The 24,013-nt window shown below is 42.6% G+C and overlaps 1 protein-coding gene across 3 annotated transcripts in view; it reads right to left on the bottom strand.

The window, feature by feature from the left end:
- Positions 1-408: 408 nt before the first annotated feature.
- The window catches only part of LOC311037148 (putative E3 ubiquitin-protein ligase HERC1), a 79,127-nt gene continuing 55,522 nt past the window's right edge, over positions 409-24,013 (bottom strand). For all 3 annotated transcript variants that reach the window (XM_084046248.1, XM_084046250.1, XM_084046249.1), the window contains exons 57-81: positions 23,487-23,714; positions 22,438-22,565; positions 20,586-20,785; positions 19,835-19,949; positions 19,206-19,337; positions 18,762-18,860; positions 17,855-18,028; positions 16,087-16,371; positions 14,611-14,676; positions 13,997-14,122; positions 12,688-12,826; positions 11,683-11,864; positions 10,277-10,432; positions 9,677-9,799; positions 9,404-9,506; positions 8,300-8,469; positions 7,518-7,656; positions 6,646-6,815; positions 5,994-6,163; positions 5,289-5,454; positions 4,468-4,544; positions 3,663-3,918; positions 2,901-3,053; positions 1,830-2,135; positions 409-1,002 (exon numbers count right to left, since the gene is read on the bottom strand). In XM_084046248.1, coding sequence (XP_083902374.1) covers positions 817-1,002; positions 1,830-2,135; positions 2,901-3,053; positions 3,663-3,918; positions 4,468-4,544; positions 5,289-5,454; positions 5,994-6,163; positions 6,646-6,815; positions 7,518-7,656; positions 8,300-8,469; positions 9,404-9,506; positions 9,677-9,799; positions 10,277-10,432; positions 11,683-11,864; positions 12,688-12,826; positions 13,997-14,122; positions 14,611-14,676; positions 16,087-16,371; positions 17,855-18,028; positions 18,762-18,860; positions 19,206-19,337; positions 19,835-19,949; positions 20,586-20,785; positions 22,438-22,565; positions 23,487-23,714 — 4,049 coding nt within the window. In that variant the 3' untranslated portion in view covers positions 409-816. The remainder of the gene's footprint in view (positions 1,003-1,829; positions 2,136-2,900; positions 3,054-3,662; positions 3,919-4,467; positions 4,545-5,288; positions 5,455-5,993; positions 6,164-6,645; positions 6,816-7,517; positions 7,657-8,299; positions 8,470-9,403; positions 9,507-9,676; positions 9,800-10,276; positions 10,433-11,682; positions 11,865-12,687; positions 12,827-13,996; positions 14,123-14,610; positions 14,677-16,086; positions 16,372-17,854; positions 18,029-18,761; positions 18,861-19,205; positions 19,338-19,834; positions 19,950-20,585; positions 20,786-22,437; positions 22,566-23,486; positions 23,715-24,013) is intronic.

The raw sequence follows: 24,013 nt of genomic DNA, 5'->3' as shown, positions 1-24,013 counted from the left end.
TAGAAAAGCGCCATAAAATGTAATTCATTATTATTATTATTTAATATTATTATATTTTAATCACTTCCAACTGGCATCCCTATTTTGGGCATGCTATTATAGGTGGTGTAGCTTATTAAAACCTTTTCAAAAATAGCAAAAAAAATAAAAAAAAATAAAAAAAAGTAAAATGACAGATGTGTCCACGGATTGAATGGGTTAATGTCATTACATTTCAGGCTTAAAAGACAGTTTTAGGTTGTCTTCCTGTTCCTGCATGAAATACCACTATGCAACATGCATGATTTTCTAGTCAGGAAGTTACTTGTGTGATTGTAACTGTTAGTGAATCTAATAATGTCTTCAACGACTCCACTGGAAACTTCTCATCATGATAGAGATTTGTAGACAAAATCCACACCACACCGCTTATATAATCAAGTTTTATTTTACAATGACTTTCCAAGACAGTTTAATAAATCTTTTTTTTCCATCTTAAATATTTTCAAAGTGATACTATATTGTCGCCATCCGGACAATAAATTTACAAAAAAAATCTCTCTTTCTATAATTAATTCCTATAATGTTAGGAAGCAAGCACTGCATCACAAACACATTTACAGCGGACAATAAAACAACAGAACACCCATGAAAATGATATTACATAACCCAAAATAGTACACTAACGGTACAGGTTTGGCAAATAATAAATCTGTTCAGTGCATAATAATGTGCATGGCATCATAAGACATACATACAGTACATACATACAGTACACACACACACACATACATTCATACATACATTCATAGTCCAGCGTACCATGATTGGCTGTTGTCAGTACTCTGTGTCGGAGCTGTCCGCTGCGTCCGTGTTGTGTGACAACATGTAATTGTCCATGTCGATGGAGGGACAGTTGTGGATGGAGTAGCGCAGGCGCTCGGTGAGGACCGCCTGGCTGGTGTATGGAGGCAGACGTAGCAGGAAGAAGCAGGTCTGAGCCGTGGGGAGACCGTTGATCGGCTGGCGAGAAGAGCGGAGGAGGAAAGGGAAAGAAGAGAGGGAGAACGTTGCTGATGGCTTGAAGCCTGATTCATACTCGTAGTGCCTGTGGTGTCGCATGCTGAAAATACTGTAGGCAATCTGCGAACTCACAACGCGTGGCGAATACGGCGCGAGTACAGTGAAAAAAAAAATATTTGTGAAAAAATGGGTATGATATGTACTGTACATCCCCACAGTTTCTTTAACCCATTCAGACCAGGAACGCATCTGTGTCATTTTAAGATTTCTTTGGTTTTCCAAGAATAGCAGATCTACAAGCTCATAGTGCCGCGCTATGAGCTTGTAGATCTGCTATTTTTGAAAAATCCAGATTTTTTTGCAAATCTTTGAAAGTTTGAATATATTTTTTCAAAGCGAACATTTTTAACTCAAATCTTTGCTTCTCGGGGTCCCTGGAACAGAATATTTTGAGATGGGGGTCCGCGGCCAAATTCATATCATTTTGGGGGTCCTCCACATGAAAAGGTTTTGAACACACCATTGTACCAACAAGTTTTTTTAGAAAGCAGTTAGAATTTTGAAGATTTTCTTTTTAATCAGCCTCAGGTCTTAATTGGTTAAACACGGTGCTGGACCCAAAGAATTATCAAGTGAAGAAAAGGGGAATGGTCGCGTTGTTTTGTTTGGTTAAAATAATTTAGAAAAAAAGACGGGAGAGCAGTTATCGTGTGCAAGACATTCCCTTTTTCCTTCACATATTTACTCCTGACCCATAAAAATGGTTGTGTGTGACCCAAAAATGTGTCCCCGATCCCAGCGTTTGGGGATTTAGAGAGAATCCTTACCCTGTCGACCTTGATGATCTGGAGCTTCTGTGTGATGTCAGCCGGGTTGGTGGGCAGCCTGGACCGGCCCGACACGAAGCGGAGGAAGAGCACCCGCTCCTCATTGGTGAACTCCTCCAGGCTCTCCCACAGCCAGCCAATGAGCTGGTGGCTCTCGGTGATGTCACGGTAGCGCACCAGCTTCTTCAGCATCTCCACCGACACCTCGGGCAGACCGCAGACCAGCTGCTCCAGCTGCCGCGCCGTCAGGAGGGAGAGGAGGGGCAGCGGGATGATGCTGGACATGCCCTCTCTGACTGCCGCCACCTGCAGGATATACACCACAGAACAGTTCAGCGAAACATCAGGTTCTCAGTGGGGTTAGGGGGAATTCAAGGGGTCCCAAGCTACAGTAAATGATTGATAGTGATGCTAGCGTTCACACTGGCAGATGCGAAGCTACAGTCTACCATTCATTTTCAAAGGAAACCAGTGACGTGAAGATAAGAGACACCCGACGTTTGTAGCTGCTACAAAATCTACAAGGCTGCAATCCAAGTTGAGCTGGCTTCACCTGCATCTACAAGGCAAGGTACAAAACAACCAAGTGTTGTTTAACTATTTTTACTCACATTTGCGCTCCACACAATTCCTGCTTGTAATTGGGGTAGACTAATTATTTCAGTCAGACAGTTTTGTGTGCTTTTTAACACCAGCCTATATATTTTCCATTATATTTTTCTTGCTCGCCGGATGCATGCTGACATCAACGAGCATGTTGATCAACACTTCAACAGCGACAGATATGTCACTTTGTATCTTTTTTTTTGTTTTAAGATATTTTTGGTCTGTTTTGCCTTGACAAACAGTGAAGATGGACAGGAAACAGAGAGAGAGAGAGAAACGGGGAGTGACACGCAGCAAAGGTCGTCGGGATCGGGATTAAGTAGGGTAAAAAGTATATAGAATTGAAGCTCGACTGCAAATTGACTTGCAATCGTAATATTGCAAAACACACTTAGATATTTTGACCAAATTGTTCAGCCATATTATTATTATTACTATTAGTTTGCTCTCAGTAAATCCACCGACCTGAGAGTCCATTTCGTGCAGCCTAAACTCCAGAGCCCTTTCCACATATTCAGTCCTGTTGGCAAAGGTCAGGGAGACGTTGTGACCTCCAGGAACCACGGGAACCAGCTTTCCATCAGCACTGTGGGCCATGAACGAGTCCAATGGGATCATCTAAGAACCAGCAGAGGGAGAGCAGAGAAGAAAACATGGGATCAACAAATGTAAAGAAGGCTGTTCAGTATCGCATGTAGGTGTACAACAAAAGGGGGGGTGATCACACCAAGACGCATCGATTCAGAAACCACAGGGTTTGGTCCACAGAGCTTATTTTTTGTTTTTGTTACCGCTGTACAGTACTTGCCGCTCTTGGTTAACAAAGCACTGTGATAAGTGGTGCGAAAGTTGATAATATCTAAACTTGTATACACTAAGACCTGATGCCGATTCCACAAATGATCTTCTAAATCTAAACAGTTTTCAGAAAAACGTATGCTGCTATGTCAGTGGTTCTCAAACTTTTTCATGTCAAGGACCTCCCACAATGATATGTATTTGGCCGTGGACCCCCATCTCAAAATATGTTGTTCCAGGGAAGATTTTTCAAAAATAGCAGATCTACAAGCTCATAGCACGTCACTTCGTGCCGGGCTATGAGCTTATATATCTGAATTTTTTGAATAGCCAACCAACGTGCTATATACTGTATATACAGCTAAAATCTAAAATGACACAGATGCTTTCCCGGTCTTAATGGCTTAAAGCGATAAGACAACATCTCACCACAGGGAAATTGTCCTCAGTGATTTCACTGTTGTTGTCCAGGTGAAGGATCCCTTGCAGGGAGCGGAAGGTGAGCAGGTCCACCTCCTCCAGGTCAGTTCCAGACAGGGGGATGGAGCAGAGCTGCTTCCACACCCAAGGGGCCAGGTGGAGGTCCAGGGGCTTCTTGGTGCGGATGGCCACGGCCATCAGAATACCCAGGAAGCGGAACTGGACCATGTGGTCCTCCGAAACAGCAGCTGGGTTCAGCAGGAACCTGGCAAAGCATGCGGGCCAAAAATAGAAAACACATTAGAGGTGAGTCTTATTTATATCATCATACGGCTGTATTTAGGGTCATCAGGCTACGTTTTGGTTCCTGTTGTTGTGCTTGGGGTGAATGCACAGCACAGGCCGGTATGATCAGTGTTTTATAAACAGTACTGAAAGAAAATGATTCCAAGGCACTCTTCTCAATGTCAAAAGCTTTAATAAAACTGGCTAGTTCATCCGTGAACTAGCCTACATGTTTTGGCCTCAAATGCCCTGAGTCCCAGAAGAAGGCCTTGAAGAAGGCCTTGAAGAAGACGTTTAAGAAGGCCATTTGAGGCCGAAACATGTACTGTAGGCATGTGTTTTTGTTCAAGGATGAACTAGACCGTATTATTAAAGCTTTCAGCTGCCTGCTCTGGAATTTTCTTCTCCCCATTTGAACCAAAGAGCACCTTCTAGCAACATTTGATTCTTTACTAATCAGAATGCTGTCACCCCAACCCCCCTCTTCCTCTTTTTCTGCTTTCGGTGTATTTAGTAAAGACCTGTGTACCTGTCTGTGTTGCTGCCCACATCAGTGAAGGTGTTTGGAGAGTGGATGAGAAGGTCCACCACACCAGATTGGATCTCCTGGGAAAAAAGGGGGAAAAAACAGACATCATACCATGTTCCAATACCACTGCACCAGGGTTGCGTGATCTGTGTCAAACATGATTCAGTCTGAAGACCAGCTATAGTAGTAAAGCTCTACATTAATGATTTGGAGACATTTGATATCGATTTAAGCCACTGTTTCTCAAAGTGGGGTTTGGGGACCCCCAGGGGCCTTTGAGGGGATTCCAGGAGGTCCCCAGCAAAATGAGGAACATTTTAAACACTTAAAGGGATATTTCACGTTCAACTCTGGCTTTTGTGTGCACCCCAGAGTTAAGTTAATTGTTTCAGAATTTAGATATTTGATATTCATTTTAACAGACACGCCCCCTTCCTGTACAAACCCATTGTAACCTTAAACTCCATTTTAAACATGTTAAATTCATTGTCAACACACGTCCTTAGATCTGGTCACTGATATTGTCAGTCACTAATACGTGAGGGGGCCAATTACAAAAAAAAGAAAAAACATTTCCAAACAAATAAAATACTTTGTCTATTCGAAAATAACCAATCTACAAGTTGCATTGTAGAAACACCTCGTAGGAAAATGTTGACAAAATATCGTAACATATCTTTTCGTATGGGGGTCTCTGGAACAAAATCTTTTCAGGTGGGATGGCAAAAATGTTGAATAACCCAGCATTGGTCAAAATGGGCCACAAATACATATGAATTTGCACTGCTCATACTGCTACTGTGGTGGACCTTCTCTCTCACCTGACACATCTCTGTGATGGTGTCATCAAAGACGCCTCCAGCATCATCAGCTCCCTCTCCAATGAGCTTCACCTTCCAAGCTCGCGACGGAAGCCGCAGCTCCTGAGGGTTCAGATTGACCACCTGCTTGGCGATCTGCACAAAGATGGGTTTGCTGGAGCGCCCTCTGTAGAACATTAAAGGGAACACAACGTAGAACATGACCATATTGTGTCAAGTAGACACCGATCTGTTTTAATCTGATCCGTCAAAACCGGCATGACAAAACAAAACATATTTTTTCTGATTATGCATACACTGTCAACACTCAAACATCTCACAGTCCCTTTCTTACTACCGAAGTTCAAATCAAATATTATACAGCACATTTTGTACAATAAAAATACCAATCACCTTACATTAAAAGCAGGTATTGATATAAGACAAAAACAACAACAACTGAAAATAGGGAATAACATAGCAAGGATAAGGGCGAGATTAAAGTATATAATATAAAGAATATTAACCACTATCCCTGTTTTTTTTTTTTTACAGTTTTGCCTGATAATGACATGCCCAAAATATGAGCACCAGGTTGAAACTGGTTAAAGAAAAAGAAAATAGAGGGAGACGATATTAACAAAAATAATAATGGTCTCCAAGTAAAAGTGAGGCAAAACAAGTTAAACATCCTGCCAAACTGAGTACCAACAGAGCCGTCATTACCTGCTGGAGATCCTCTTGACTGTGATCTGGGGGCCGTAGGTCTTGCCCTGGGTCATGGTCCTGCCGATGGAGCGCACCAGAGGCAGAGTGTTGACCTTGGGGGACAAGAGCCCTCTCAGCGGGCCCTGGATGATAGCTGCTGGGCCTGAGTTGTAGCGTGATGCTGACCCCTGCAGGGAGGGAGGACACCAAGGACAGAGGAGAAAAAAAGATTGAAAATGAGGGATCACAGGGAGGACGACATGGATTTTAAAGCTACAATCCAGGACTTCTTTTAACCCATTAATACCTGGAACTGTGTCATTTTTAGATTTGAGCTATAAAGCATTATTTTACACTTTAGGCTATTCAAAAATAGCAGATCTACAAGCTTTAACCGAACTCTACGGTAGAGTACAGTATGTTAATACAATATAACGTACATCTGCAGTGGTTGGCGCAGAGGTCGCCCTACTCTTCTGTTATATTTAGACCCTGGTGACAATTAAATTATTTGAAGCAAACGCCGCCTCGGATTGAACACTCAATGCACCGCCATCTTAACTGTAGTGCATACATTGTTCCAATGACCTCTCTCCGTTGGAAGACATAACATTTGCGGATTGTAGCTTGAAGACAAAAGGGTTTTCATATTGGAGCTGGTCCTTCTTACCTGACTCTTGGGGTCTAGGTTGAGCAGCCTCCAGGACTTGTACATGAGGTCAGAAAAGTGGTAGAGCACTCTGAGACGCATGTTGAGGGCATCGGGGTCGCAGTCTTTCAGAGTGTTGTATTGGGGAGGGACTGCCTGTGGTAGACCCAGCTGGAAACTGATGGAGCCACCTGGAGAAGAAAGAAGATGTTAGATACTACTGAAAGTGTAGTCTGGACAGCAGTGGCTCCCAAACATTTTAGCCCGAGACCCAAAAGAGAAATTTGATGTGTCCCTGTGATACAAAATAGTTAGTTAAAGGTAGGGTAAGTGATTTGCTTTGGTTAAAATAAGTGTTAAATAGCTCTATATTCTGATAGTACTCATTGCTATAGAGTGTTTGTTCAGTATTAGGAGACTCCTTGTCTCTCCACCTCTTTATTAAACAGAAAATGCATTTTCGTTTCAGTTTAATTTCCAATTTTATCCAACCAGGACAGAGAACTCAATCAGGATACAAATTAAACAAGTGAAATTGGAAGTGATGACACTAAGAAATGAGCAGACACAATTGGAACTGGAACACTATACAAATTAAGCTTAAAAATGGGTACTTTCTCCTGATTGGCTGAGATTTTGACACCTTCCGAAAAATGTATTTTCTGTCTATTAAAGAGCTGGAGAGACAGGGACACATCTGTTACTGAAAAAACACTCTATAGTAATGATTACTATCAGAATATAGTATTTTAACCTTTTAACAAAATACTTTTTGTTTTAACCCAAAAATATCACTTACCCTACCTTTAATAGTTATTAATTTATGAAAAATGCTTAATCAACAGTGTACGTACAGGATATTAGAGAGAGAGGAACGTGTTGTGCGTGTGTACCTGAGGCTTTAGTGGAGGTAGAGGGAGTGGTCCATGCTGAGCTGTGGCACCGTCCAGCAGATATCTGTGTGATGCTTTTCCCCTGGAGGGTCGTCACCAAGGTGGGCTCCTTTATTGGGTTGGAGTGTTCTAACCCGAGCTGGAACACACCGACACAACAGCAGCGTATAGCAACAATTAGGAGAGCTGGTTGTTTGATACAACTTTGGGAGAGAAATATCTATATTCTTTTATGTTTGACATACTGTAACATACTGTTCCTAATAGCATACACAGGTCCCTAATTTCTCTTACTGTATGTGTCAAGATGAAGCAACATTCTCATTACTAATTCTAATCATTAATGAATCGTTAAGATATCTTCTTCAGTTTATTTCACAGAAGGGCAGAGGGATTTCGTAGTGGCCACAAGGCCAGAGCTGTCTCGCTCTGGTCATGATGTCCCAAAAAATATTCAAAGTCCTGAGGTCACAGCCGTTCTTTATTCAAAAAGAAAAAGTAAAAAAAACTCTGTCTCCCAGACCTTGCCGTTGACAATGATCAGTGTCTGAGCTATCCACTTTCTACCTGGCATCTCCTTTTTTGGGCATGTCATTATAGGCAAAAGTTTTGTTAAAAAAAAAAGCTTGTAGATCGGCTGTTTCTCCGATTTCATCATACGACAAAGTATATAGGGCTCAAAGGGATAGAAAGTGGTTGAAAGCTTAGATGATCTCTTTGTGTGCAACCAATACCAAGCTTTGAGTGACTATACAGTTGAAAGGTTCGAGATGTTTCCTCACCTGCCCCTCATTGTTGCAGCCCCAGGCATAGACGTCTCCTGTGGAGGTCAGCACCAGGACGTGTTCAGAGCCCACAGCAATGTCCACAATGTACAGACCCTCCAGCGCTGGCACCACCTGAGGATGGATCTTGTTCTTCAGCATGGAATCTGGCAGGCCGATCAGGCGCTCTAATGGATAGAAGAGAAGGGACAACAAATTATAGCAGAGTAATTAAAGTCCTACCGTGTAACATCCATTTGAGTAGTCTTTTTGGCGATTCACAATGCCTGCGTCATTTTGCCGTGAGTGTCAGGGGCAGACACTCTGCACTCGTTTGTGGAATGGTTTTATTTAATTGAAAAGGTTACACAGTGTGACTGTATTAACCTTTATTTAAAACGGCACTATGTAACTTTTCTTTAATGAATACATTTTCATTTTGTCTAATCTGTATGGTAGAGTATGTTAACACATTGAGTGCAAAGGACGTAGATCTAAGTCGTCTCAAATCCAACCGTTGAGTGCCATAAACGTAGATCTACATCTTTTCCAAAAAAAAGAAAAATGTCCAAAGATCGTCAAAACACTGTAAAAAACGATGCCACTCTGAGGATGATTTGGATGCATAGTACCTGGCACTCAATGTGTTAATAAAAAGCTGGAGAGACAGGGAGACTCCCGTTACTGAACAAACACTCTATAGCAATGATTACTATCACAATATAGACCATTTAACATAACACTTTTTGTTTTAACCAAAAAATATCACTTACCCTACCTTGAATTGAAAAGGTTACACAGTGTGACTGTATTTAACCTTTATTTAAAGCGGCACTATGTAACTTTTCTTTAATGAATACAATTTAATTTTGTCCAATCTGTATGGTAGAGTATGTAATACAATATAATTTATACAATTGAGGTGGTTGTATTTTGTCTTCCTGCTCTTCTATTGAGACATTTAGATCATGTCAAAGGTCGTGTGAGACACAGGATGTGACACCTGGCCAAGAAAGGCAGCCGAACAGCATTTAAATTAGAGAAACATTGTTTTGCTTCTTTTCATGACAATTATCGACAATTATGCAACCTATGTGTCTGGATTTTTCCATGATAAAGTACCTTGTCCGAAGGTGTAAACATGCCCATCGTTGGCCAGAACCACAGAGAACTGAGTTCCACAGCTGACCTTCCAAATTCCCTTGTTGCACAGTTGCTCGATTTTCTGAAAAAAAGAGAAGAAAATTGTAAGTACTTTTCAAATTCAGTGGGAAGAACAACAGCTACAGAGAAAAATCTTTGTTTTTGTCCTTTAAAGCTACAATCCTTAACCCATTAAGACCGGGAAGACTGGGTTTATGATTGGAGAGAACCTGCTGTGCAGCACCAACATACCTGGGGGTAGCACTTGGCGGTGTAGGAACCTGTGCCCAGTTTTCCGTAGTCCCCGTCCCCAAACGCCCACACCGTCATGCCATCAGACGAGAGCACCAGCGTGTGGTTCAGGCCACAGGACACCTACAGTAGGTGCAGGAACAGAATAGTTATGCAATCTGACCAGCCTTTTGTTTTACATAACTTTGATGTTGGGCCAAAACCTTGTATCTCCATATTTAAACTTTTTAATGTAATTTTTTCCCCTCATAAATCAAATTAATTCCCTATACTTTGTCATATACGAGACTGTTGCACAAAATAGCCGGCTAAAAGTAGATCGGCTATTTCTGAAAGTTTTTTTAGATTAAAGAGAAAGTGGTCCTTCTGTGGGTTTTATATAAAAGGTTAATCAATGAAAAGTATTAACAAGAGCTTGTAACAACATTTGATCCATTGGAACACAGCTTATTATTGGACATACGAAGTACAAGGTTTTCACCCAACAGCGGCGATATGTAATTAAATGCAACATGGCCATCCTTTTGTCTTAGCATAAGTAAAATAATCCACATGACAACTTGACAAGTTACAGTAGAATAGAAACGTGGTGATGCTGACCTGTCCCACATGATATCCCTCCAGAGCAGCCACCCTTTCGGGAAGCATCTTGTTGGACGTTGACCGTTGACCCAGTCTGCCAGAGTCGCCGCTGCCGAAGGTAAACAGCTTACCATCTGCTGTCACCACGGCAGAGTGCCTGAAGCCACAAGACACCTGGGAACAGAGGGACAAAGACACAAGCATTAGTAGACCTGCCACAATTATTGCATAATCGTCTAATCGTTTCCCATGTCGAAATATTTTCACAAAGTTTCAAACATTTTCGAAAAGTTGTGGAAATAGCAGATGTACAAGCTCGCAACACATCGCGGCGCTATTTCCACTATTCATGTTTTTTTTTTTAAGTATAAAGTTATTAAATATGCCATTCATTGCTTTGTATATTTAGGTTATTTGTCATTATCTGCCCTGTGTTACTTCGAAGCCTAAAAGCCAAACAGAAACGTAATTTTTGTTAAAAAAAATGTGCTCAATGTTCAACGACAAAAACACAATTAATCGCCAACGTAAATGTTGTAATGGTAACAGCCCTAGCATTATGAAGCTCTGTTTGGTTGTGCATAATTGTTTTTTTATGACAGTGTTTTCCACAAGTCAAGTCGCGGTCTTTATAATGTGCAAATCAACAGAAGAACGATTTGCCTTCATTATTTGTAAAATGAATGCATAAAATAAATGAGTAATTTAAAAAAGAAATTCTAAGGCACATGAAACAAGATAAATTATTAAATAAACAAAAAACACCTCAAAAAATAATTTATAGTTAGTACATACATAGTAGTAATATTATAAATGGTAAATGGTGCATTTATATAGTGCTTTTATCCAAATCGCTTTACATTGATTGTGCCATTCACCCATTCACACACACATTCATACACCGATGGCGGAGGAAACCATGCAAGGCACAAACCTGCTCATCGGGAGCAATTAGGGGTTCAGTGTCTTGCTCAAGGACACTTCGACACTAACTCTGGGGGAGCGCCCCAGCCCGGGATCAAACTGGGAACCTTGCGGTTTCCAGTTCACTCTACCCGGCCACTCTAACCCTGAGCCACTGCCGCCCATAATAAGTATTAAAAAGTAAAACAGGGTTAATGTAAATAACCTTAGCATTACTGTACTTAGAAGCCTTACTGCAGCTGGAGTTACTACACATAATTTTGAACAAGGTGAGAATAACGTAACATAATAAAAACAAACAAAAGTAGTTTTTTTCAGCCTAGTGGATAGAAGCACACTATATGCACTACCCTTTTATTTAATTGTTTTACTTTTTAGTAGTGGAATCTACCAAATAACCAATTCCCACATCTTTTTATTAAGAGCAGCAGCAATGTTAAGAATGACCCCATTGAAGTAGACATGAGTTCCAAATAATTGAGGATAATCTTCAGTCTTACCTGAACCACCTCTTCTCCTTGCAGGCTCTCTATCTGTTTGGGTCTCCTCTGCGTCTCACTGTTGCCATGACCCAGCTTCCCAAAGTCTCCATCCCCCCAGCTGAACACCTCCCCCGTCTCCGTCAGGGCCATCGAGTGACCGTCTGAGCCACATGATGTCACCAGCTGCGTCACTACGTAACCTGCACAGATGAAAGATGAAAAGATGAAAACAGATGCCAAACAAATACTAAGGGTCGTTTCAGACGGGGAGCGGCCGACGCGCCTATGTAATTCATTTTCAATGAGAGGCGCGAGATTATTTGGGACGCGCAGAGAAGTTGAGGGGCAGGCGGGCGCCGTCCCGTGAAATTCTCACACTCATGCTCGTTTGTGCACGCGGGCGGCAAGAGCTGGATTGCTTTTTTTCTCCGCTAGGCGCAGGAGGACAAAACAACAATGATCACGGCACAATCCCCGCTGATCTGAGCGAGAGCCCCCGTCAACCGCTCCCTGTCTGTAACGACCCTGATACATCCAAAGCATAATGATTTCCCATCTCCAACATCTGAAAAAAACAAGACAGTTTCTAATAATGGCATGGCTTCCCTGTGGATTTTTAACGTCATGTTGATGACATCATATTAGAAGATGTCAGTTTTGCCCAAATATGGAGGGAAGGTGGTGTAATGCTGGGTATGAGATTAGGAATTCACAAAGTGTGAATAATATTAAGTGGTTTGCCAGGATTAGCCGAGGACACGGACACACAAACACAAACACACACGCACACACACGTGCGCGCGCACACACACACACACACACACACACACACACACACACACACACACACACACACACACACACACACACACACACACACACACACACACACACACACACACACACACACACACACACACACACACACACACACACACACACACACACACACACACTTGCCGCGCCGCAACAACATTGGATGCAGCAGAAACGTGTCGAAAAAGGAGTGAGTAATGTGTTAACCTTGCAGGGCAGAGATGACGGTGGGCGTGTGCAGATCATCAGAGTTCCCCAGGCCCAGTCTGCCATACTGACCCTCTCCAACAGCCAACGCTGTCCCGTTGATCAGAACCAAGAATGTACAGTTCTGACCACACACCACCTGACAGACAAAACAACACAACACATTGACAACACGTATGAATAAATAGCAACATAGACAACACTTCAAAAAAACATTTAAATATCTGGATGAGGCTAAACATAGGCACGGGAAAGTAGGACGCCACTAGAGCAGGGGGTCTTCAACAGGGGGTCCTCAGAGTCACTACAGGGGGGCAGCCAAATATTTGTGCGAAAGGAACTACATTAACCACTTTGAAACCACCCTAGAATTCCTATTCTGAACTTCCCTAAGAATCCCTATTCTCTCGCGCTGCGAGGCATTGTGAGCTTGTAGATCGGCTATTTCCAGCAAAGAGGTTTGGCGTAGAGGGGAAAAAGAGCTGATCAGGTATCGAGGGAAAGGTCAAGTTTACTAAGTATTGACGGTTTAATTGGTTAAATGTCTGAAAAATACACTATTAATAAGAATCCAACACAACGCTACACAATGACAGTGCTGTCAAACAAGTCTATGAAGTCATCTATGAAATCTATGAAAAAGTTTTGTCTGCAACACAATTTTATATAATATGTAGTGGGGGGGTCCCTGCTTCATTGCTCAGCTTAGGGGTCCTTGGCCTGAAAAACGTTGAAGACCCCTGCACTAGAGTAAAAATAAATGTAAAAAATATTGTTTGGTTTTGCCAAGATGGTCTGTAGATATAATACACTTATTATTTTTAATATATATAGCACTTTTCAGATAGTGTACTGCACTACTTCTCAATGTGCCATCAGGGGTCTCCCAGGGATCCTTGGAGGGGCTCAGGAGGTATAAAGTAAAGTGAGTAGCTGTGTGGCCCATTATGTCAGGAGCCTATTGTCTGTTTCTCCTTAGCATGAGGCAGCTGTATGTACAAGTACACCCCCTGGACATGACACTATAGTAGTTATGTCACAGGAACTTACACCCAAACCATCCCTTGACGCTGCCGAGTGCAAAGCAGGGAGGCATCGGGTACTGTTTTTATAGCCTTTGTTATGACTCGCCCGGGGATTGAACAGACAACCTCCCAGTCTCACTCTAAGCACAGCTAAATGATTGATAGTTAGGAACCAAATGTGTCCTTATAGTTCTGTAACTCTGAGAGTACACAAAATGTTACCAAAAGGGCACGTTTCAAACTGGCTGAAATGAAAAAGGTTAAGAATCACTGGTGTACTGTACCTGTTTCGTCTGGGAGAGAGAGGGGACAAGTGTTGGCACCATTAAGTTGGTCCCTGTGTCTGTCATATGCCCATAACGCCCGTTCCCCCATAGATACACATCACTCTTTCCCCCTTGTTGCCAGTCCTGGGGAAAAAATATAAAACAATGACCATTAACAAACTCTAAATAGTTACGTCCAAAGGCTGCAAACCTGCGAGGTGTTGTGAGGTTATAGATCGACTATTTTCAACAAAACGCTAAGGTTTATGTTACGTTATGCTGATTAGTGATTACATTAGCATTCTTTAAGTTTGTGCTCTCCATCTATGGAAATAATGTGAAAGGACACTTATGGGTACATTTTCACCCTCAAAGAGTTGAATTTACATTCAGCTTTTTGCAGTGGAGAAAAGTAATTCTTTCAGGAGGGTTAGGTAATTTTAATAGACGTAACAGAAAAGCAACATTATTTGGAATAGATGTTCCAATAGTGTCCTTGAATAAAATAGAGCAGTGTTTATCAAGCCTGGCACACACACGAGTGAATATAATCCCCATATTGCAATGTGCAACTAAACTAAATGAGGGCATGTCACATCGTGTCACATCGTGTCAGCACAGATGGGTATTACCTCAGGTCTGGTGGTGGCCCATGACATCAGCTGTTCATCCATCCTGAAACTCCACTTGCTATTATCCTAGACGGAAGAAATGAAGTGGCATTTATGTATAGTATACTGTATACACAGGATCAATATACATACAGTAAGCCATTGGTTCTCAAAGTGTGGTCCGGGGACCCCCAGGAGTCCTTGGTAGGGTACCAGGGGGTCCCCAGCTAAATTAGTTAATAAAGCGTCACAATCATTTTAACCACTTTATCCATAGTTTATACTTTGGCTATTCAAAAAAAGAATATATACAAGCTCATAGCGAGCTTGTAGATCTTCTATTTAAAAAAAAATGTGAACATTTGTGCAAATCTTAGAATATATATATTTTTTAAGCGAACATTTGTAACTCAAATCTTTGCTTCTGGGGGTCCATGGAACAAAATATTTTTAGATGGGGGTCCGCGGCCAAATACATTTTGGGGGTCCTTGACATGAAAAAGGTTGAGAACCACTGCAGTAAGCAACGCATTGTCAGCTTGTTCAGGTTTCAGGCACAGAGTGCTTGGATGCCAGTCTATGACGACACTGTGCGAGTCCCTCTATTGGTATCCAGCCAGGGTTGCCCAGGCTACTGAGGCTAGTTTATGATGTCTGTCATCTACTGTAAGATGTCAGCATGTCAGTGCAGTATGTCTATATTTGGGCATAATATGGGAACACAGACAAACACACAGACCCACAACTTCAACTTTATAGAACTAGAGGCGCTAACACCTACGTCGCACCACCGATCCGACTGATATATCTGAGTCATAGTGTCAGGGGCTTTGTCAGAGTACCCGTTGTACACAGTTGTTTGTGTCCCTTTTGTGATCATATATGGAGATCTCTGTATCTATCTGTCAACAGGCGTCCCTTTCATGCCCATATACAGGTATGGAGATCCCTGATTTCATTAGTTTATGCCCATACCCTGCATATTGGCATGTCCATATGGGCATATTGGTTGGATCGATGGTTCTAGACAATTTGATATCCATGCCCATATATGGACATATCAGTCGGATCGGTGGTCCTAGACTACCGCATATCTGAACGACTCAGCGGCGGGCACCGCACTGTGGCGCACTCCCTCGAGTCCTTGCCAATGCGTGCGCTGAGTTTGAAGTCAATCGGTCCCATATATGCCTGTGAACAATATATGGGCACATCAGGTTTGTTTATGGATATGTCTGAGTCATAGTGAAATGCCTATATGGGCGTATCGGGTTTGTTTATGGTTATGTCTGAGTCAGAGTGACGTGGCCGTCGTCTGCTGGCTGGCCCGCCGGCCCTCACAGTAGCCAATTTTAATATACATAGGACAGAACATGATTTATTACGATTTATATTCTTTATAGAAGATGATTGTCGAGTTGCTTTACATTTACTCACTTTACACACACACACACACACACAAAGTAAATGCACACATAGGAAGTTCTCATAACTCACTAGCGGCTTGATGATCTCCATGGCACCCGCCTCTTGGAACTCAGGCACACTGAAGGACTCTGGGAAGGTGGACCCCCGGGCGAACGCTTCGGCGCTGCGGACGGTGGTGGCGTAGGCGGCCAACCAACTCCATTCTCGCGGACAGAGGGTGGTCTCGGGGCCGCTGTGGTGAGGGGGGAGCGGGTAGCAGCACAGCTGCTGGTCCAGAGACAAGCCCACCGCCAGCGAGGCCAAGCTCTGCAAGAAGGCACTGTGGACCAGCTGGTCGCCAGCTGTCACATGGCTCTGCAGCGAGGAAACACAACACATATACAGTAAGATGTCACCAGCTGTCACGCGGTGACGCGGCTCTGTTAACGAGGAAACACTTTCAGATGTGAGCTATGATGACAGAGGCTCACATCACATGGGCATGAAACGTTCACCTTTTATTTTATTATTTGTTTGTTTGTGGTAGAAAGATATTAACCCATTTAGACCGGGAAAGCATATTGTGTAATTTTTAGATTTCTTTGGCTATTAAAAAATAGCAGATATACAAGCTCATAGCGCTATGAGCTTGTAGATCTGCAATTTTTGAAAAATCTTGAAAATCTTTGAATATATATTTTTTAAAGCGATCATTTGTAAAATATTTTGTTCCAGGGACCCCCAAAAGCAAAGATTTGAGTTACAAATGTTCGCTTTGAAAATATAAAATGACAGAGACCCGTTCCCGGATTGAATGGGCTAAGAGAAACTTGATTAACAGAGACTGATGCAGCGATATCAGCATCCTAGGGACAGAAGGAGTCCCTGAGACCCAGTGATGACGCAAACCTCCAGTAAAGTCTATGAGCTGCTTTGCCCTCGGTTATTACCGTAGATCGACCTTGCAGGCAGTTAGAGTTACTAAATATGCCTCTCATATGTCATTGGTGTCATTATATATTGTTCTCCATTGTCCACATATAGACAAACATCTCAAACTAACACTACTCTAAATACTTTCCATCTTTGCTTTGTTTTAGTGATGTTATTACATCCAGATATATCATGTCCAGATAATCAGATCAGGACACGGTCTGGAGATGACCTTTCATGCATGTAGCACACATGGAGACTCTCCGTGCCAGACGTGTTAACTGTAAATACTCTGGATGTGCAAGGGGTGGTGTCTGGGTAGAAGCATGCGTTAGCTCTTCCCACAGTGTGAGGGTGACATGAGGATGATCTTTTGTATTAATTTCCTCCCACAGTGGGAAATGAAATCTGAAAATTCTTTGGCTATTCAAAAATAGCAAATATACAAGCTCATAGCGCGGCACCGAGTGGTCACGCTTACATTGCGCTTAGATTTTCAGGCGACACTTTCCACAACGCAACATCGATCTTGCAAAGCTTGAAATGTCTGCGTGCGTTTGCGTACTTGCATGGAGTATGTTTGAGGCTTAAGTCTTAGTTCTAGGGCGCTAGCTGTGTCAAGTCAGTTGCATGTCAGGTTCTACCTTTGCATGATATTTACCTTTTCACATACATTGTCAAGATACTTCAAGGTTGCAGTGCATGTTCAAAAGCAGGTGAACAACACACACCACAAACACCTCAACCACATGAATCATAACGGCCCTATTGTGGGGCGAAAATAGCCGATCTAAAAGCTCACAGCTTGTAGATTGGCTGTGAACTTGTAGATTGGCTATTTACGGCAAAGAGATTTGGTGTAGAGGGAAATACTACCGGACCGAAGTATAAGAGTTTAAGTGGTTATTATGGCGTGAGTACTGACTCGTTCATAGTTGTACTGTTCCTGCAGTAGTAAAGGCAGCCTCTCCAGTAGGACAGCCAAGCAAGGGGCTCGGTTCAGACCCAGAATCCCCTGGGTCCTGAGGACCGTGCGACAAGAGGCCAGAACATGGTTCTGACTGATCCAGTCTGGGCTGCAGCAGATCAACAGAACATCCTGTCGGAAGAAACGATGACAAAACAATGATTGCATCAATCTACAGACACTGTACAACATCACAGCCTAACGTATGCAGTGTAAGACAATCCCTGTGAGTCAGATGTTGTGACTCATGGATATAATTTGGACCGTCTCACAGGCTGGGAGAACACTTGGCTCATGCTGTACCTCCTGGAATGTCTAGCGGCTGACACGGCGTCATTAACGTCTCACTGCTTTGATTGGTTGACTATAAATGCCCAGAGCTTTGAGTCATGAGCCATAGATGGTCTTATTATTGCAGTATAAACTAGGCTATAAGTATATCAGATTACAATACATATGAACATAATTCAAGCTCGGCTTTGTCAAAGAATGTCAAAGAATACTTTTGTAATTCTCATGGAGATTTATACAAGACGTTTATCTATGTTGAAGCTGCAATCCATAACTTTTATGTCCTACCCGGGATTTCCTGCATTGGCAAGTGGGAAATGGTGCACTTATGAGCTTCAGGCAGTACTACTTGTCTACAAGTAGGTGTCCTACCCAACACCAGGCTCTATTTGTCTCAGTGGAAAAGTAGGGAGACCACCTCCAACCACTGCAGATGTACTTGTTATATTGTATTAACATACAGATTGGTTGAAATCATGTTTCATTCATTAAATAAAGTTCTGGATTGCAAGCTTTAATATTTCAGCAACTCTAAGCTCTGATGCAGCTTAGTTATACAGAAAAAGAAATGTACCTTTGACCTTCCCGAACATACGACCACTCCCACATTCGGTATCCAGGTAATATTGACTAATGAACCCAATCCTGTCACTGTTTGTAAGACAGAACCATCCTAGAAGAAGCAGAAAGAGGAAGGATTGGTTAACAATTTGGAATGTATTTAACACAAATCTTCTCTTCTGGGGGTCCCTGGAACAAAACATTTTCAAATGGGGGTCCGCAGCCAAATATATTTGGGGGTCCTTGACTTGAAAAAGTTTGAGACCCACTGCATTAGATAACCCCATTTGATAACATTTCTCTGGGACCACAATCTGCACAGTAAACTCCTCAGTGTTATTTGAACTCTCTGAGTTACAGACCCATAGGTTGTTATGTATCCTTTTGACTGTGTACAAGCAGAGGTTCTCAATGTGGGGTTCGGAGAAAAAAATATTTTCAATTGATGAAACGTTACCTTTAGAGACCAGATGTTCAGAAGACCCCCGATTCCTCCAGATGCAAGAGCCAGCCCGCTGGGGCAGAACGACAGGGTCCTCACCGCCGTGATGTGGCCGTTCAGGGTGAACGCACACACAGCGCTGTCACACTACGCAAGACAACACACACAAATAAAGCACGATTGTGTAGTTTAGTGAGAAGTGAATTCTATTTTAAATGTGAGTATTGTATTAAATGATATTCACCTGTACCAAAACCACTTTGGTACAGGTGAACACAAAAACACAACCATTATCATAGTAATAAGAGTATTTTTTATATACTGTATATACCAAAGCCACTAGAACAAATGCACTTAAAGCTGCAATCTTATTTTAATTAATAAAACATTATATTAGCCAATCTGTATGATAGAGTATGCAATATAAGTAGTTCCATTGAGACCTGGTGTCGGGTAGTAGGACACCTACTGGTTGACCAGTAGTACCGCCTGAAGCTCATAAGTGCAATTATATCCCCAGGGTCAAGCAATTCCATCTTAGAGGAGCTCAGGTAGGACAGTACAGGATTGCAGCTTTAATCTGTATAGCACCTGTCAAACATCTAAAACCAGTCGGGAGTCTCAAAAATCTGAACCAGACTGACCTTGGCACCACTGCCCTTGTCCAGACAGGGGGATCTGCTCTGGATTTTGGGTAATGACACACTAGTGCCTCCCTGTGGCAGCGTCCACACATGCACCCCACCATTCTGACAGCCCCTGTTCAAATGAGAGAGAAACAGAGAGAGAGAGAGAGAGAGAGAGAAAGAGAGAGAATAATGGATACATTTATTATGAAAGTGTTAAAAGCACTTATGTTTCAGTGGCCTTGTGGTGAGTGTCTGCTCTGATAATGTTAGGTCAGGGGTCAATCCCTGGCCAGAGTCATACCAAAGACTGTAAAAATGCCTCCCAGAGTGAGAAATGCCTTCCCTGCATGGCACCCAGCATCAAGGGTTGGATTGTATAGATAGAGCTTATGTGGTAAATTTACTTTAGACTATTGGTCAGGTCTATGTATAATACATACAGTAGATATATTATATAGGTAAAACCAAACACAGGCGAGGGTAATTGGAGGAGCAGAAAAGAAACATCGGGCAAATAAAATAAAACATGGAAATGAGAGAGATTCACTGAGGGCAATATGTATTGTGGAGTGTCGCTAGGCAACCGCAGGTTGATCTGACCTTATTTATTTGCCTTTGGAGCTCTCCTCCATTACCTCTGTGCCATTATTCTAAATAAATGCCCATTTAAGGCTTTCAACATACTGGCCTCCGAGTGTTGGTTTGGTTCAGTCTTCACAGTATGTATACAATACGTTATACGTACAGTATGTGTGAGTATACTCACACAGCCATCATGAGTCTGGGGTTCTGAGCTCTACCAGGGACCGGGCACCAGTCAGCGACGGTGACCATACTGGTGTGGAAGAGGGAGTGGATGGTGGTCCAGGAGCCTCCGGAGCGACCCCAGATCTTCACCACCTCGCTCCGCCCCGTCGACAGCAGTAGGTGCCCCGTGGGATCCCACCTGAGGGAACTCATGCTCTCCTGTGCAAATAAAATAAATGGGGAAAGGAAAGGTGAGACGGAAAGCTGTGGTAAATTGTATTGAACAAAATTTACGAGGTGCTGTACCAAATGGCTAGCCAGGTAAACCCTCCCTCCAGAAATATCATTTCCATTTGATTTCTGGAGTGAGTCTGGCCTGAACGCCCATTGTAGGGGTTTCTAGTGCATTACCAAATAACCGAGCCTATCAGCGTCGTCGCTCATCGTTCTGTGATTGACAGTGACAGTTGGCCAATCAGGTGGCGAGTTCGAGTGAGCCCGAATGAAGCCGAGTGCAGCCTGAGTGACGCCGAAAAAAGACGAACGGCAGCCATTGTTGTTCTGCGAGTGCCTTCACTTCTTACTTTCGTTTTTAAAACGGTCTCAAACTTCTTTTTTGAGGCACGGAATTTAGTATTAAGATATCGTTTGGATAGAATTTAGTTGTTTAACTTCATATATGTGGTCAATTAATCAAGCCTATTTAAAAATATAAATTTAGAGAACCGGCAGGGGCGGGGAGTGACACGCATGTATCCCAATAAGGCAACCTATTTTGGGCATGGCCGTCTCAAAAGTCCTGTTGCGTCACATAGTCTGGAGGTGGTAAAAATGAACTGCTGATTGGCTGAAGGGGAAAAACGATCATTGGCTGAAGGGGTTGTCAGTCAACGGTATTACTCCCGCCCAACTCCAGCCCACAGCCAATATTGCAGAATGGGTGATCAGGCCAGACTCACTCCAGAAATCAAATGGAAATGAGATTTCTGGAGGGAGGGTTTACCAGGCTACAAAATGACAAATAATTACATGAAAATTAAAACAGTATAATAGGACGATAAAAACAGAAAACTGGATAAAACAATAGACGATAGAAACAAGGTGAACCAATTTACAAGAGAATCATCAAGACATTCGTCACCTGCAGCAACATGCTGTTCACGCCACCAGACAAGCGATACCTGTGTAACAAAAGCCATTCCACCAGGCTTTTGAACAGCATGCACCTGGCAACCATAAGCCTGTTGAACAAGCGCTGAGCCCTGGTGTTGTCTTGTTTGCAGTTTAGGCATTTAGCATTTAGCTTATGTACGTACTATATACCAGTGGTTCTCAAACCTTAAAATTTCAAGGTCTCCCCTGAACTCTGACTGTATACAAATGGAACGAAATGGAACGTTAGGGTCCATTTGGTTCTATTTGTACACTGTCAGAGTTACAGACTTGGGGTCAATTTCGAACCCTAGAATGTCTGCACTCTGCTGCTGCACTAACATGATCAGTTACGTATGGTATACACTTACAGTTCATATGATGCATACGTTTCTGCCTTTTGTATTAAGATTTTCTATTTTCATCCATCTTCATTCTTTCTTTCTCTATTCTAACTCTACCACGAAATGTTGCATTTCATATTACTCCAAAATCCACAATTTAACCAATAAACGATTTCTGACACGCAAATTAGCACTGGCAATTGGATTAGGGATGCAACACAACAGTTAATCAAAATAATCAATTTAATTTATTATTATAATAATTTGTATAAAGTAATTGATTCATCAAAAAAGCGATGGACAGAATAATCGCTTAAAAGATAATCGATAGTTGCAGGCAGCCCTAAATGTAATGGCATTTTGTGGACGACTCACAGGGAAAGCTGACAGCACTACAGGCTGCTCGGTCTCATAGGACTCTGCTGTGGCCAGGAGGATCTTTCCATTCGGGTAGCCCACTGCAAACGGCTTGTCTTTACTGTGCCAGGCTAAACACTGAGGAGCTGGGAGATAGTCAAGAGAAGAGACATTCTGTTAGGTACAGTACAGAGCTGGTGCCAAACTTCAACCAGATTAAATCATCACTCACATCCATTAAAAACATTGTTATAACACAATGTATTATTTACTGTACAAGTACTTTTATGGCATCTATACACTATCTATTACATCCAGTGGCGTCGTTAGGGGTGGGCTTCGGTGGCTATAGCCACCAATGTTTTGTCCAAAGCCACCAATAAAAAAAAATTAAAAATTAAAAAATTAAAAGTTTTTTTTTTTTTTTTTTAATTATATATCTATTACCCTATCAAGGTAACAAAAAACGGGGGGAAAAGCACCCTAATCCGCGAAAAAAATCGCGCGCGCGCGCGGGAGGAGGGGCACAAGCACGCGCGCTGCGCGCGCCTGCATGTGCCCATTGCCTGCGGGGCTAAGCCCCCGACCTAGTAGAGACCTAGCGACGCGTCTGATTACATCTATTACTTCATGTAATGTAACAGACCTGACGAAGAGCCACAATGGTACAATGGTTGTTTAAAAACTCTATAATACATTTTCTACATGGAGCTACAGTGTGCAAACGTCCCTTCCTTTCCCCCCCCATCTATAAACGACACCCATTTTGATATTCATTATGCCACGGACCCCCATTTGATAAAGAATTTTCTTTGAAACTCAAATTTACACTGTAAATTGGAGTCTGAGAGTGTAAAAAACGTTTGTATACTACAGTATCAGACTTACAGACCTGTAAGGATTAATTTGGTTCCTAACCATCAATCATTTAGCTGGGGACCACCTGGATCCCCCTTGAGGAGCCCTGGGCGTCCGCTTTGTGGCATTTAAAACTAAATGCATTAATGAAGGAAATCGAACTGTGATCTATGTGCAATGCATTCCTCTCTGTATGACCTTGACCTCACCTTCTTTCCTGTAGCAGTGGGTGAGCTCGGTGCCCTCCACCTGCAGCAGGTATTCATTCACTACCACCTGCAGCCAGCAGAGGGAGCCGTCCAGCCTTCCCACCAACAGGTTCTCAGCAGAGCTGCTCTTGCAGGCTCCTGTCTGGCCGGTGACAAACGGTAAGGAGACCTGGGTCCAACACAGGGCCGTGATCCGTGACCTGTGGGCCTCCAAATGATGGTGAGAGCCTGAAGAAAAAAACAGAAGCGTGACTTCTTCTGTTTTTCCTATCCCTGCTTTAAAGGTGCCATAAGTGATTTTATTTGGGCTTTTTATGCCTTAATTGATAGTACAGTAAGTTGACAGGAAAAGGGGAGAGAGAGATGGGGAGTGACACACACAGCAAAGGCCGTCGGGATCGGGACTCGAACCCGCAACGCTCTGTCAGGTTTACACCGCTACACCCGGACCGCTACACCAGCGGCCCGGGGCATGCATTTTCTTTTAAATTAAAGCTCTATAGTCTGATAGTAATCATTGCTATAGA

The sequence above is a fragment of the Gymnoscopelus microlampas genome, assembly GCF_963454915.1.
Source record: "Gymnoscopelus microlampas genome assembly, chromosome: 21".
Classification (NCBI taxonomy): Eukaryota; Metazoa; Chordata; class Actinopteri; order Myctophiformes; family Myctophidae; genus Gymnoscopelus; species Gymnoscopelus microlampas.
The sequence above is the reverse complement of the archived record's forward strand: the minus strand, read 5'-3'. Positions and strand labels throughout refer to the sequence as shown.